Source organism: Cavenderia fasciculata, assembly GCF_000203815.1.
Source record: "Cavenderia fasciculata unplaced genomic scaffold Scf_Dfasci-G-o-80e12.f1-5, whole genome shotgun sequence".
NCBI classification, from domain to species: domain Eukaryota; phylum Evosea; class Eumycetozoa; order Acytosteliales; family Cavenderiaceae; genus Cavenderia; species Cavenderia fasciculata.
The window spans coordinates 2,364,708-2,379,556 of NW_004457735.1; the positions used below are offsets into that span (position 1 = coordinate 2,364,708).

General features: G+C 34.5%; 5 protein-coding genes across 5 annotated transcripts; 2 read left to right on the forward strand and 3 right to left on the reverse strand.

The window, feature by feature from the left end:
• Positions 1–1,273: 1,273 nt before the first annotated feature.
• rapgap1 (RapGAP/RanGAP domain-containing protein) lies at positions 1,274–5,238 on the forward strand (the record flags this gene model as incomplete). Its single annotated transcript, XM_004361404.1, has 4 exons — positions 1,274–1,509; positions 2,655–2,772; positions 2,853–3,056; positions 3,142–5,238. The coding sequence occupies 4 exons, from the start codon at positions 1,274–1,276 to the stop codon at positions 5,236–5,238; spliced, it is 2,655 nt and encodes an 884-aa protein (XP_004361461.1).
• A 434-nt stretch (positions 5,239–5,672) lies between these two features.
• Positions 5,673–6,663, reverse strand: DFA_05745 (uncharacterized protein; the record flags this gene model as incomplete). Its single annotated transcript, XM_004361405.1, is given in 2 exon segments — positions 5,673–6,100; positions 6,120–6,663. The coding sequence occupies 2 exon segments, from the start codon at positions 6,661–6,663 to the stop codon at positions 5,673–5,675; spliced, it is 972 nt and encodes a 323-aa protein (XP_004361462.1).
• Positions 6,664–7,514: 851 nt separating this feature from the next.
• On the reverse strand, positions 7,515–9,051 carry DFA_05746 (uncharacterized protein; the record flags this gene model as incomplete). Its single annotated transcript, XM_004361406.1, has 6 exons — positions 7,515–7,835; positions 7,896–8,063; positions 8,129–8,195; positions 8,266–8,339; positions 8,424–8,790; positions 8,864–9,051. 6 exons carry the CDS (start codon positions 9,049–9,051, stop codon positions 7,515–7,517), a joined length of 1,185 nt encoding a protein of 394 aa, XP_004361463.1.
• Positions 9,052–9,621: 570 nt separating this feature from the next.
• Positions 9,622–10,257, forward strand: DFA_05747 (uncharacterized protein; the record flags this gene model as incomplete). The annotated part of the gene is made up of 2 exons (XM_004361407.1): positions 9,622–9,645; positions 9,730–10,257. The coding sequence occupies 2 exons, from the start codon at positions 9,622–9,624 to the stop codon at positions 10,255–10,257; spliced, it is 552 nt and encodes a 183-aa protein (XP_004361464.1).
• A 162-nt stretch (positions 10,258–10,419) lies between these two features.
• DFA_05748 (uncharacterized protein) lies at positions 10,420–13,832 on the reverse strand (the record flags this gene model as incomplete). Its single annotated transcript, XM_004361408.1, is given in 7 exon segments — positions 10,420–10,560; positions 10,626–10,736; positions 10,756–10,780; positions 10,965–11,495; positions 11,578–11,754; positions 11,842–12,620; positions 12,705–13,832. The coding sequence occupies 7 exon segments, from the start codon at positions 13,830–13,832 to the stop codon at positions 10,420–10,422; spliced, it is 2,892 nt and encodes a 963-aa protein (XP_004361465.1).
• Between the last annotated feature and the right edge of the window lie 1,017 nt (positions 13,833–14,849).

The following is a 14,849-nucleotide window of genomic DNA, read 5'->3' on the forward strand; positions in this document are numbered from 1 at the left end:
TATACTTGGATATATATCTAACGATTAAAACTAGTTAGAATTAATCAGAATCTAAAAGTCTATTCCCACAAAATGTAAATTAAAATAAAATTACCTTTGTTTCAAGCTCCGAGCAGCATTTATAACCCACTAATCGTGCTATTTTTGCCTTAAAATTCTGGAGATAGAGATAGAAAGAGAGACAGAGAGAGAGAGAGAAGGAAGGAAGGAAGCAAACTATTCATCATTTAGGTAAACACAACACTTAACAAAATAACAAACAAACAATAAGATAAGATATTGGCAAAAGAACAAAGACAATTATTAGAAGAAGTAATAGTAGTACGACACTCTCTCATTATCATCTCATACTCATAACATCATCATCATACTATAAAGTTAGTTGGTCACGACAAGATAAATAGAATTTGTAAGTAAGATCATAGTATAGTAGTAGTAGTACTAAGTAGTAGTAGTAGAATCAACACCAACCAACATAGGAGTAACCGACAGGAGACATGATAATCAATCAACCAATCTATAATAATCTATAAAAAGAGTGGAAAATGTGTAGAGAGAGAGAGAGAGAGACACCCATGCAACAAACCAACCACCTACTTTAAAGTAAAGGCTCTCCCTATTACTTGATTTAGATCGGGTATGTGTGGAGAGGGGATGGTTGAGAGATTAATCTATTGATTGATTGATCCCCTATTTGAATCGGTGCATATATGATGTGATTGCTTTGCTTATTCTTTAACCCATTACCCCCCACCACATTTAAGAAGGAATGAATGTCTTTTGACACCGAATCGATGTTTGTGTGTGTGTGTGGTGGGTTGATGGGTTTAAAGGAGACCAACACCATTGCATCCAATCGGAATGAAGAGAGCAAACAAAAAGGAATAAGTGAGCCATCTATATAGTATACCAGTTCAGGGAAGGAAGCTGTATCTTGCAACACTAGATTCAACCCACCCTCTCCTCCCTTTGATGGTTCATTTAAAATAGAGCCCGTCAATATTTGGAAATAGTATAGTGGGGCTCCTCTACATGTATTCTATTATTGTGCGATACAACACTCTTTTATCTATTATCTTTTTTCATCTATCACAAAGAAGGAAGGAAAGGAAGGAAGGTTCAACAACACACAAGTCAATCAATAATCATTATACAACACAATAATAATATATTAATTACACAATCAACTTTTGACTCAATCAAATACAACTTTTTATCTCCCCAACCATTCCATTTCCATTTTACTCCTTTATAATCACCAAACTCGTCATTAATGGAGATCATGACAGAAAGAATTTCAGTCATCCACAGTGTTGTAGTAGGATGTTTTAGTTTACCATACAGTAATAATGCATCATCACTTTTAAATCACTTCCAAATGAGCAGCAAAAACGAAATCAATACTAATAACCAATCCCATCATCGCAGTTGTAGTGGTTCAGAACAGTCATCAACATCATCGAAAAGTACCCAACGTCACCAACGTCGTCATAGTTATACATCTAAAAGGTAAGGGAATGAAAGGAAAAAGGAAAGGATGGAAAGCAGGAATCATTCTAAAAACTGTGTTTTTCATTTGCTGTCTGGTGGAGTTCCAACTTGGCAATGTTGTCTCTTGTTTTGTTGTTGTGTTGTCCCTCAAGATCAATCCGACAATGGTTGATAGGTTCTGATGTGTTTAACCTATATTTACATCTGTCACACAACACTACCACGACCACCACCACCACCATCCCACTATCACCACAATTGTGTTGTGTTTGTTTTTTATGTTGATTGATTTTGTTTGTTTAAATTTTCCCTCTTCTCTGCTCTCTCTACCTCTTCAAGATATATATCTATTCACTAAACAAGAATAACTACTTTCTGCTTGCCGGCCAAACAATTTATTTGTACATTTAACACTCCCACCCTTTTTGCAAGCACTTTACCAGAGTGTAGCACCCCAACGATTACAACAAGAAAAACAACAACAACAACAGCAACAACAACAACAACAACAACATAATATCAACACATATTAGTACCAATCTATCTTTTTAAACAGCAACAACAACAACAGAAACAAACTGTTTTTTGCATGATTTAAATTGATCGATTGATTTTTTTGATTATACTTGCTACAAGTTTATACAATAACAAGCAAAGAGAGAGAAGAAGAAAGAAGAACAAGAAAGAACAAGAAAAAGAAACAACAGGTAGAAACAAAAACAAAAAAAAAAAAACAAAGAGTTAACTACACAACATTGATGATGAGTAATAATGAAATGCATGATGATGACAAAGTAAAAAGTGGATTGACACAAAGTGTGTAGTGTGTAGAGTAGATTATAGATAAAATACACTATACTATTGATAATTAATCAAACTATCAAAATATTTTTGTTGATGTATTATTATTGTTGTTGTTGTTGTATCATCAACTATTATCAACAACATCATCAACATCATCACACATATAATTAATTAATTATATTTTACGAAATATTTAATATTAACATCCTATCTTGTTGTTCCTATCTTTCTTTTTTTTTTTTCTATCCTCTTTTTTCCCTCTTCTTCCTCTTCCATTTTCCAATCAAAAAAATATTAATATTTTTTGATTTATAAATCAACAAACACTTATTAATCATCATGTCTCAAACAATATCTAGAGTATTTGGTTTAAGCAGTTATAGTAATTCGGTTGTCTCTAAAAGTCAATTTTTTCCAACAAAGACTTTTAGTAGTAAAACAATGAACAGATCCGATGTCAAGATCAATGTTATTGATGTAAGGAAACAAAAAAAAGGAAGATAATATAATATTTATTTATTTATTTATTTATTAATTCCTTGCTCCTTTTTTTTTAGACTGTAACAAATTCAAAATTATCTGGATTACAAGTGGAAGACGAGGATAAAAAAGCAGAGGATTTTCAAAAGATTTTATTAGATACCATTCCAATTATTATTCGTGGAACTGAATTGATTGAAGATGAAATTGAAACCATTACATCTGCCGATACTTTGGTAGAAAAACGTTTACCTTGCCAAGTTTTAATTGATGTTTCAAAGGTAAAAATATAATTATAATATAATTTATTGTTTATTCCTTCCTTGTTTTATTTATCCCTTTATTTTTATTATTTTTTAATTTTAGATATTAAGAGATTACCCAAGAGGAATGGGATTTAAATGTAAAGGAATACCACCAATGTTACATGGAAAACCAAAATTGATTGGATTTAGAAATAATATGGATCAATTGGGATGGGAGATTATTAGTAAATTATCGATACTTCGTGAATTTGTAGAGAATACAATGGAGATTCATAAACTTTATGTGATTGCACTCAGCATTCGTGATTGCAAGAATGCATTTATAACCAACAAGAGCGACAATTACCTCAGATCGGCAGAGAGCCTCTTGAATCCACAGACAGAGAATGGCAGTGTTGGCAGCGGACCATCTTCACCTCGAAGAACAGCCAAACACGTCCCCATAGTCATGTCTCGTGCACCCAAACAGGTAATAGAGTCGACTCGCGATTTGGTAGATAGCGCAATCACAAGAAAGGCTTTGGCATTGTCCAAAGACGACAACTCGCACATGTTTAGAGAAATGATATCGGAGCGTTTCAACCTGCTCAATGGCAACCCCAAGGGATATGGAATGAATCTTTTACAGCAACGAAAGACTCGCATGATTGGCAACAGCGCCGAGGCGACACTGCTGTCTGGTGACGATTCTGCAATTGGATTAAAGAATTCACCCGACAGTCACGGACGCACACATCACAGCAACTCGATCGATATTGGGTACGCCGCCCTGTTTACACCACCAACGGCCAAGGAAAAGGCCGAGTTTAGTCCACCACGGTCACCACCAACGTCGCCCGAGATGATCAGCAAGTCGCCGACTGGCGCGTCGTCAAAGAGATTCGCAGACCTCATGATGTCGCCTCGTTCCAGCGACCGTGTGCTCAAGCACTACAAGTTGCTTTCGTCATCGCCTTCATCGTCGGCATCCAACGTAGCATCGTATGCTGCTGCGCAGCAGACACAGCAACAACAAAACCAACAACAACACCTCCAACAACAACTGCAGATAGCAGCCGACAAGCAAGACGTAGAGTGGGAAAAGTTGGACGAAACCATCAAGGCAGGATGGAACACGATGGTGTCTCAACCGCGTGGATTCAAGTGCGACTTTGGGTCGAGCTTGCAAAAAGAGTTCCAGCCGTGCTCTGCCTACCCTGTATTATACGACGAAGACGACGAATATTTGTATAGAGACGATTTTTATGACAAGGAGCATTTCAACTACCTGGGACAGAGCAAGGGCAATGGAGAAAAGAATTTGGTTTCCATCTCGGCCGTGTCGGTCCCTCTCTCGACTGGCGAGGTCGAATTGTTGTACATTATTAGAACACCCGACAGAGACGAGCGTGTCCGTATCGTTGCCTCGAACAAGCGTGACTCCAAAGACATGATCAAGATGATCAAAAAGTCGAGACAGCAACTCCAAAACTACAAGTTTAAAGAGGTCAAGGAAAAGGCGTTCACCAACGACCTGCTCGACTTTGAAAAGAAGAATACCGTGCACAGAAACTTTAAGTTTGGTGTCCTCTATTGTCGCGACGGTCAAACCGAAGAGAACGACATGTATGCCAACCACGAGCCACATCTCTCGGAACGTTATCTCCAGTTTGTCGAGCTTTTGGGTGAGCGTGTCGAACTCAAGGGATGGCCACACTACAGAGGCGGTCTTGACATTCGTGACAATATGACTGGTTCACACGCAATCTACCGTCGTTGGCGAGACTATGAGCTCATGTTCCACATCTCTACCATGATTCCATACAAGGAGGATGAGCAACAAATCGACCGTAAGCGTCATCTTGGCAATGACATTGTAATGATAGTATTCAAAGAGGGCTCGACTCCATTCGACCCTTCCATCTGTAAATCAAACTTTAACCACATCTTTGCGGTCGTCGAGTATGACGAGACGTTATCGACACCCGAAAATCCTCTCTACCGTTTCTCAGTGTCTTGTCGCGATGAAGTCATCGACTTTGGTCCATCTTTCCCCAAGTATCATTCCTTTACACCATCTGAACTCAAGGAATTCCTTGTCATCAAGTTGGTCAATGGTGAAAGACAAACTCTAAAGTCTCCAGTATTTTCACAAAAGTTTAAGAGAACAAGAAGAGAATTTTTACAATCCTATTTTGATCAATATTTATCGGAATAACAAATTAATGAAAACGACCAGAAGAAGAAGAAAGAACAATATGAATATTATTTATAGTATAATTTTAAACAACCCAACAACAAAACACAGTAAAATAAACCAATTTTAACAACCTCTCCTTTATTGTACAATTATAACTAAAATATTTTCAAAAATTGAAATGAGTATAGACAATCTTGTGAAGACTATATCGTGTATGGAATAATTCATATAAATTATAAACTTCTTTACTACAAAAACATATTTCATCATCGATTACTCTACTAAATTCCATTATAAAAGCCTGGATTATTGTTATCAAATGTAAATCTTTTAATTATATTTATACTCACAACAAAATTTAAGACTGTTTTAAATTAAAAGACTAATAATTGTTTTAGGGTTGTTAGAAAAAAAAAAGTACACCACTTTTTTTTTTTGTTAATTAATATTTATTAATTTAAGCAGTAAAGGTAACGGTAGAGTTGCCGTTTGGTAAAAGGTTCTTCTTCATTTGGTACATTCTGTTCGTCGGCACACTTGATCAACTTGTCGATTTGAGTTGATTGTGATTTGTTGAATACAACACCTCCAAAGGAAAGAGTTACTTTGATTGAGGTTGAGTTGTTGAGTTGGACAGTGTCGCATTGGACACTTGAGAGGTAGCTGGAAATGAATTGATCAGCTTGTGTGTTTGATTCTACATTGCGTTTGACAATGAGGAATTCATCGCCAGAAAGGCGGACTGGGAGAACTGATTCGTCGGCGAATTGTTGGAAACGATCGGCAACTGATCTGAGGACAACATCACCATTGTCGTGTCCGTGGGTATCGTTGATTTGTTTGAATTTGTTGAGATCGATGAAATAGATTGAACATTGGTCTGATGAAGACTTGGCTACAAAACTTTTGAATCTTGTTGTTGAGGTGGTATCTATTTTGGAGACCGGTGAGTGCATCGTGAGTCAAGGTGTTCTTGAGCTTCTTGAGTTGTTGTTTTTCTTGACTGTTGTCAATCATGATTCCTTGGAAGACACTGGTGGCAGCATCATACTTTCCAGTGAGACGGTAGTATGAAGAGCAGCTCTTGCTCTTGATTTGAACGTCACTTGGAGAAAATTGATTCATTGATGAGATGATATTATTTTGGAGGGTGATTGAGTCGATGAGGTATGATTGGCAGAATTGTTCGAGTGATACTGAACTATTGTTGGATTTAACAATACGATTGTTAAAGTTGATTTCTAAAATACTGATTGATTGATTGGATGAGAGTATTTCCATAAAGCGACTTGATGACTTCTTGTCACGCTTTTGGATGGTATATAAGAAAACAATGATACAAAAAGCAATATAGAAATAGTTGGTTGGGAATAGAGTGGTTGGGAATCTATCCAAAGATTGTCTTTGGATGAGTTGGTTAAAGTTGATGATTTCAATTGCCATTTTTTAATATTATTATTAGTGTGTATGTATGGTAGTTGTTGTGAATTTAATTAGTTGTTAAACTGTTGATTGTTTTGATTTGTGATTTAAATAATGAATCGAAAGTTGCTCTATTTATACTAAACGGTTGAATAACAGCTCAATTTATACTAAATGGTTGCACTGTAAAAGGAAAGAATGAGCAAATTAATATTTAATTCAATTATTGAACTTGATGATCATTACCATTTTTAAACATCTACTAGTTTTGGGTAATGATAATATTCCAATGATTACCATTTTAAAGCATCTACTCGCTTTGGTAAATGATAATATTCCAATGATTACCATTTTCATCCTACTTTGATGATAACAATGATTGATGAATTGTGTAGTTGAAATGATCTCCAATGCCTGATGATGATTGATTATTCTACTCCAAAACTGTCATCAACTACAATTTGATTGGCACAGATCATTCAGAATGTACTTAGCAATACAGATTTTTAAAACAATGAATGATTCGTTGTTGTTTTAAAATACACCCAAACTTAAAATGGAAACTGTTATAGTTTTAGCAAAAAGAGGGGGGTTGGTGTTAATACTATCGAAATTGTGGTAAGTTCAAAAATCGGTGGATGTGTGCGTGGTTGCAAGAGAGAGAGAGGGAGCAAGTATGAGGGGTGGAATAATTAATCTAAATTGTTTATTTAGGAATAAATAGAAATACTACTATTATATGTGATTGCCAACTTGTCCCCTAGCTCACTCGGTTGGGTGTTTAAAAAAATGGTACATACCAGATATACGGGTTGGTATTGATAAAGACTATCTTGATAAAATCAAAAGCGGTGGTTTGTTGTGGCCTATAATTATTCTTGATGATCTCTCTGCTGCTGCTGCTTCAAATAAGATTCGAGTAATTGAATGATCTCGGATTGAGGACTCGTACTAGTACTCATTTGTTGAATGACATTTTCAATTGATTCTATTCCTATTTGATGGCCATATTGCTCAAGAATGGATTTGACAATATCATAGAGCCCACTAGTTGATGCGGCCATAAGTACCTTTACATCACATTTCTCTTTTCTAACATTGATGAGAAAAGATGCTATTTCAAGCAGCCCACTACGACAAGCATTTCGAATAGTCCTTTTCGGGCAACCTTCACTTCGATTAAAGTGTAAAAACTATATAATAAGGAAACAAATAAATAAATAAAATTATTTGTCAGTCTTTGGAATACTTACTTTGACTACTTCAATGTGTTTATTGCAAGCAGCCCAATCCATAGCACTGCTTGTTGCACCTTCACTACGATGCTCATGAAGATATCTGACCACATTCAAGTGGCCTTTTCTTGAGGCATGATCCATAGCCACTTTGTTGCATCCTTCTTGACGATGTTCATGTAAGAACTTTGATAAAGAAAGTTATGATGATTGATTAATTGGTTGGTTGATTTTGATGTTAAAATACATACTTTGACAATCTCTAAATGGCCATTCGTAGCTGCATTATCCATAGCATTCTTTGAACAACCTTCAGTTCTATTAAAATGAAGAAACTATTATTATTTTTTAAAAAATGATGTTGTTAATATTGAAACATTTCTTTCACAATTTAAATTGTATATTGTATCTAATGAGACTAACCTTTACAATATCTAAACGACCATTACTTGCAGCATTGTCCTACATCAATCATTACATAATATTAGAAAAAGATTTATAATTAGTAATCTCTTTCTTTTTTTTTTGGCAATAATTAATTCTTACCATGGCATAATGACTACAACCTTCAGTTCTATTCTCGTGTAAATACTTTACAATTTCAATTGATACTCTAGCAGCTCTGTTCATTGTTGTTTTATCTAGTTTTAAACCATCGATAGAGCCTATCAATTTGACAGTCGAGAGATATCCATTATTGATAGCGCTGTTCATTGCCCAAACAAGAAAGTCATTCGACGAATCTCCACACCTCTTGATGAGATATTCCAATATCTCTTTATTTCCTATATCACGACCATTGCTTTTCAAGTACTGCCATTCAATTTGAACGACTGGAGACCATTCCAATAGATGTACGAGTGTATCCAATGTTGCATTATGATGTTGACAGTATTGAGTAATCGCTCTTTTTCTTTGTTTGAAATGTTATTTGATCAACATTTGTTGGTAGATAATGACAAATATAGTTCCATGGCATTGCAAACCTTGATACCATTTCAAGTCGAGGTAATGTTAACTTGATGATATCTCTTCCTTTTGATGATCGCTCCCTACCATCAAAAATACTACCTTTGTACAATTGATTTGATATATCATTAATATGATTGAATATCAATTGTCTAATGTATTTCATTCTATATATAGATTGAAATGTAATTATTGTTGTAGCCATTATATTAATAGAATAGTTTGAGTATGTTCACAATCAAAAAATACAAATAAAAAAAAAGACCAATTTATTTTAGGGTTGTTAAAAAAATGTAGTATAAATGGTTGCACTGTAAAGGAAAATTTAATTCAATTTATTCTATGACCTGTTTTGGTAATGATAATATTCCAATGATTACCATTTTAAAGCATCTACTAGCTTTGGTAAATGATAATACTCCAATGATTACCATTTTTAAACTACTTCTATGTTTGATCAGGAAGAAGAGAGCAAGCTCGAGCATTGTAACAAGTCATCAGGGATTTCCCAAAAGTTAACCACAAATCAAACAGATGGAAATTTAACTAATCTTTTCAGATATTTTAGTGGAGATTCGCAACCACCTATGCAATAAGAGTTTGTAGAAACTTTTTCAGGAAAACTCATTGTGAAGACCCAAGACAAGTTCAAAATTGATAGCACCCATTTTGATCATTTTCTAATCTTTTTGCATTACATTTTAATTAGAAACAGAATATTCTAATTCCATTTACTTTGCAATGAGAGACATGTTTGTGTGTTTACAGTGCTACTATGGCTGCAGGTATATCAATAGTAGTATGTATTGTTATGCTCCCTCCCAACTTTATACTGGTGTCTTACTACAATCGTCACCTGGTGATGACTTTCTAATCATTTAAGGTAATATTACTGATGTTGGTAGATCTTATATTCCAATCATTTGGTCATATAATGTACAGACCAACATTCTTATTCAAAAGTCATTCATCGATATCAAGTTTCCTCAAGTCGATTACTCATGGGGTATTCATTAAATTAGATGTCCCTGATATTTGTTACTATGGAACATCTATGTTTCAATATAACTCCCAGTTCTTTGCTGGACTAAATTCTGACCAGGCACCTTGTGGAGGTTACATTTTTCACGTGGATCCTGTCAAAAACACTTCGACAATGTTGGCAACTGTCTCATTCGACAGTGAAAATATCAACTATTTTACAAGTTTTGTATTCGATAATATCAATGGCTATCTGGCCTTAATTTCTACCAACGTAACAAATTATAACAATCTTGAAATTTGTATGGTCAATCTCAACACCTATGAGGTTAACCAATATGCTATACCCAACAAAGTGGAATCGATCATTACTTTATTGACCATAGGAGGATATTATTATTATTTAAAATTGATGGGGAGAAAGGATTAGTAAAAGTATGTTGGAAATCTGGACAAAATATATCCAAATTATAAAGAAAATATTGGATCTTTGATCTTTAATATTCATTGTGTTTAACAATTATTTATTAAATTCAAGGATGAATGTCGTAAGCAGTGAAAAGAGATTATAGATCTACATTTTCAACTACCCTTATAAAGGAGGTAAATGAAGTGGATTTGGCAATGAATGTGGTAATAATCCAATTCTTAAGTTTCTACATAATGTCGAAAATTGGTCAATAACTATAAGTTTTGATTGATGATTTCTAATATTCGAATCCAAAGTTATAAGCTATTATTAATTATTATTATTATTATTTCTAAACATTGATTATTAGGGAAAAATTACAAATATACACAGTGGAAAAAAACAGGGATAATACTGGTAATACTATTCTTGTTATTATTATTATTAATACTACTATTAATATTATTAATATTATTATTATTATTATTATTATTATTAAGCTATTTATATTATTATTACTGTTGAACTTTTACACAAAATACAACTATATAATGTATAGATGGTGGAAAAGGAATGAAGAAAGGAAGGATTGTTTGAAGTGAATAGACCTGTCTGTACATTTAAAAATGTGTGAAAATATATTTTGAATATGATATGGTGCCTCTTTTTAAAACTTTTCAAAAAGATCAGCTTTTCTCTTCTTTTGGTTGGCATCGTTCGAGTCATACGTTGAATCATTATCATCGTCCAACGTGTTGCTTTCATCGCTATAATTGATGGCGGTTGGTTGAGCGTGTTGATACAATGGTCCATAGTGTCCAACAAAGGATGGTAGTTTGTCCCATTGGACATCTTTAAAGAATGGATGATTCTTGATATCGCCGACACCACCCTCCATACATCCGATTCTCTTCTCGACAGATATTGTGACGAGCCGTGAGATGAGGTCTCTGGCATCGGGTTGTATATAGGGAGGGATGAGGTCGGCGATACTTGCCTCCCGAACCTTTTTAAAGATATCATTGTTTTGATCGGCCATGAATGGTGGGACACCTGTGAGCATTTCATAGATCAGAATACCCAGTGACCACCAATCGACAGATCTTCCATGTCCATTGCCCTCCAAAATCTCTGGTGCAATATATTCAGGTGTTCCACACATACTCTTTGTATCTTGTAATATACGTTTGGCAAATCCAAAATCTGTTAATTTAATATGTCCATCCTTATCAATTAATAAATTCTCTGGTTTTAAATCCCTACAAAAAAAATAAAATAAAAATATGAATACAAATTACTTTTGAAAATGAATAGATTACTCTCTCTTTCTTTCAATCTTACCTATAAATAATATTTAAATTATGTAAATATTCCAAAGCTGAAATGATTTCAGCTGCATAGAGTCTTGTTACTTCAGGACTCAACCGTTTTTGTGTTCGAATGTGATCAAATAATTCTCCACCTGGAACATATTCTTGTAGTAAATATAATGAATTTTCGTCTTTAAATGTTGCATATCTTCAAATCATAAAAAAAACAAAAAGGTTAGTCATCCTTTGGTAATATTATTGATATTATATTATAACTTGTCTTGTTTCTACATACAATTTAACAATAAATTTATGATCAATACTCATTAAAACTTCCTTTTCACTACAGACATGAGCCTCTTGACGTAAACGAACTATTTTGTTTTGATTGAGGATTTTCATACAAAATAGACGACCTGTGGATTTGTGTTCGACCAACTTTACACATGCAAATGATCCACTACCAAGAAGATTGTGAACCCTGAAATCTGCCAATGTACAGGAACTAAAATCGATTGGTTTCTTTGTAATATCTTCTCGCAAGTGATCGCGTACAAATGATTTGAATCTTTCCTTTTTGATGTCCAATTCGCTTTTTGATGGAAAATCGTTGGTCGACTGATCGTTTGTAGTTGGAACAAGTTTTTGGTAATACTCTAATTGATTGTAAAATTGATTTAAATCCTTTGGATCCAATTGTTGATTACTTGAAACATTATTATTTTTAGCTAATAAATTTTGTGCAATTTGTTGGTTAGTATTATTATTATTTTGATTATTTTGATTATTAGTATTATTTGTACTATATTGAATATTATTTTGGTTATTATTATTATTGTTTTGGTAAACGGTTGGATTATTATTTTGATTATTATTTTGATTATTTGGATCGAGTGGATTGATAGGTAAACTCTGACTGGCATGAGTTGGAGGTTGAGGTTGTGGTTGGGCATGCGCCCAAGATTGTAACGAATTGTTTAATGTATTGTGTAGTCTTAGTATTATATCACTTGCCACAGGTATTTGGCTTTGTGTAAATAATGCCCTTGTTCCATCATTTGAATTAACTAAAAACTAAATATATGTACAATTATTGTAAGTATAAATTATTGTTGTTCGGACCATCAATGAATCGAATCACCTGATGTTTGAACATACATCTGTTAATTGTTGAAATCTATGTGTCAGGGAAAGTGTAATATCTAATATATATTTAATATGAATAGGATGTAAACTAATTTGTGATGAATTATTTTGTTGTTGTTGTTGTTGTAAAATTTGTTGTTGCTGTTGTTGTTGTTGTAACGCCTGTTGTTGTTGTTGCTGCAATGCTTGTTGTTGCTGTTGCTGTTGTTGTTGTTGTTGCAAAGCATGTTGTTGTCGTTGTTCTATTTGTTGTTGTTGATGTTGATGTTGTTGTTGAATAGTGATCTTTTGTTGCTCGGTTTGTTGTTGTTGTATGATTGAATCAATATTTTGTTTTTGTCGTTGTTCTATTTGTTGTTGTTGCTGTTGTTGCTTTTGCATGTGTAACAGCTGTTGTTGGATGTGGTGCTGTTGTTGCAGCTGCTGTTGAAGGTTAGAGTCTTTCAAGAGGTTATTCTTGTTGTCGTCCTTGACAAACTTTTGGTAGTATTTGAGAGGATTTTTACGGCTTTCATCTTCCTCGTCGTCTTCGTCATCTTCATAGAGATGTTTGCTATAATATCCAGTTGTATTTTGTAGGGCCGACCGAATCGCCTGTGGTCGCATGCTATTGCTATCGTCATATAAATTGGGCACGGCACCGCACTGAGAAATGGCACCACCATTGTTGTTGGTGTCTCTTCCATTGGATTGTTGATGTAAAGCTTGTTGTTGTTGTTGTTGTTGTTGTTGTTGTTGTTGTTGGTGTAAACCATTGTGAAAAGATGGGTCATCAACCTTTTGTACCTTTTTTGGATGTTGTTGTTCAATCGCCGTATCAGGTTGGTTCGACACAACAGGTAAAGACAAACAACTACTATTGTTATTATTACTATTATTATTATTATTGTTAGGATGACTATTACGAGGTGATTGCTTTTGATTCAAAAATGTCGGCTCACTACCACGCAGGTCGCGTGATGGATCTGCAGGTAGTTCCGACCCATACATCTGTAAATGATGGTTTGGATTATGATGATTGTTGTTGTTGTGATTGAAAATGATGTTGTTGTTATTATTATTATTGCAATGATGGTGTAGAGAAGATATGGATGAAGTCGGAGATGTATATGTTGATGAGATATCCAAGAGGTTATCCATATTAATGTCCACGTGATCTAATCTATCAAGAAATGATATGATGATTTGATACTATAAACCAAACCTGTGTCAGAAACGAGGTAGTGCACTACCTCTACTCTTGTTGTTGTTGTTGTTATCGCAGGCTGTTTGTTCGCGCGCGTCAAGACTCCACCAACTACTACGATCGTCAACTTTGAGAAACGCCAGAAACTCTCTTCTCTCTATCTAATCTACTCTACAACTATAGTTAAACGCTATAATAATAATATATTAATTAAAACAATAATTAATATTTTAAATTAATTAATGTACGATTGATGATGATGATGATGATGATGATGAATGGATTGGAGTGTTGTTTGTTGGTTGGTTGGTGGGTGGGTGTTTGTTGGTAGGTAGGTTTGATGGGTGATTGGTTGGTTGGACAACCCAAGATAGTAGTCGTACTTTAGTGGGAGGAGGGTAGTTGTATGATATTGAATGATAATAATGTGGTTGGGATCAATATCTCTTTGCTCTCTTGTCTGTTATCCTTAAATGCCTATATCGCAGTGAGCCTCGATGATATTATAATATATATATATATATATATACTGTTGTTTATCTAGTGGTTCGAAGAGGAGGGGATAGTGGTGCAAGCTTGCATGCAGACAAGTATAACAGGGAAAAGATAGATAGATTCTTGTCCTCCTCAAACCAAAAAGTTAAAAACATGTGCACCTTTTAATAAAATTAACTTTTTTTGTTTTTGCTCCCCCCCTCCTTTTGAGGTTTGCGGTTGGAGGTTTGTGCAAAAGTTATCTAAGTTTTTGTTTGTTGTTTGTTTGTTTGGTTCGTTTGTTCATTCATTCATATTCATTCATCGATCAATGAAGATATGGCTAGGTGAGGTGATTCCAACCCAACCCAACCCAACCCATTGATAGACTACTAAATGCTACTGTTGCTGTTGCTGTGTCACTTTAGTTTGACTTTTGTAGAGTAGTGTTAAACTTAACTCCCTCCTCCTCCTCCTCTTCATACACTACTCTACTA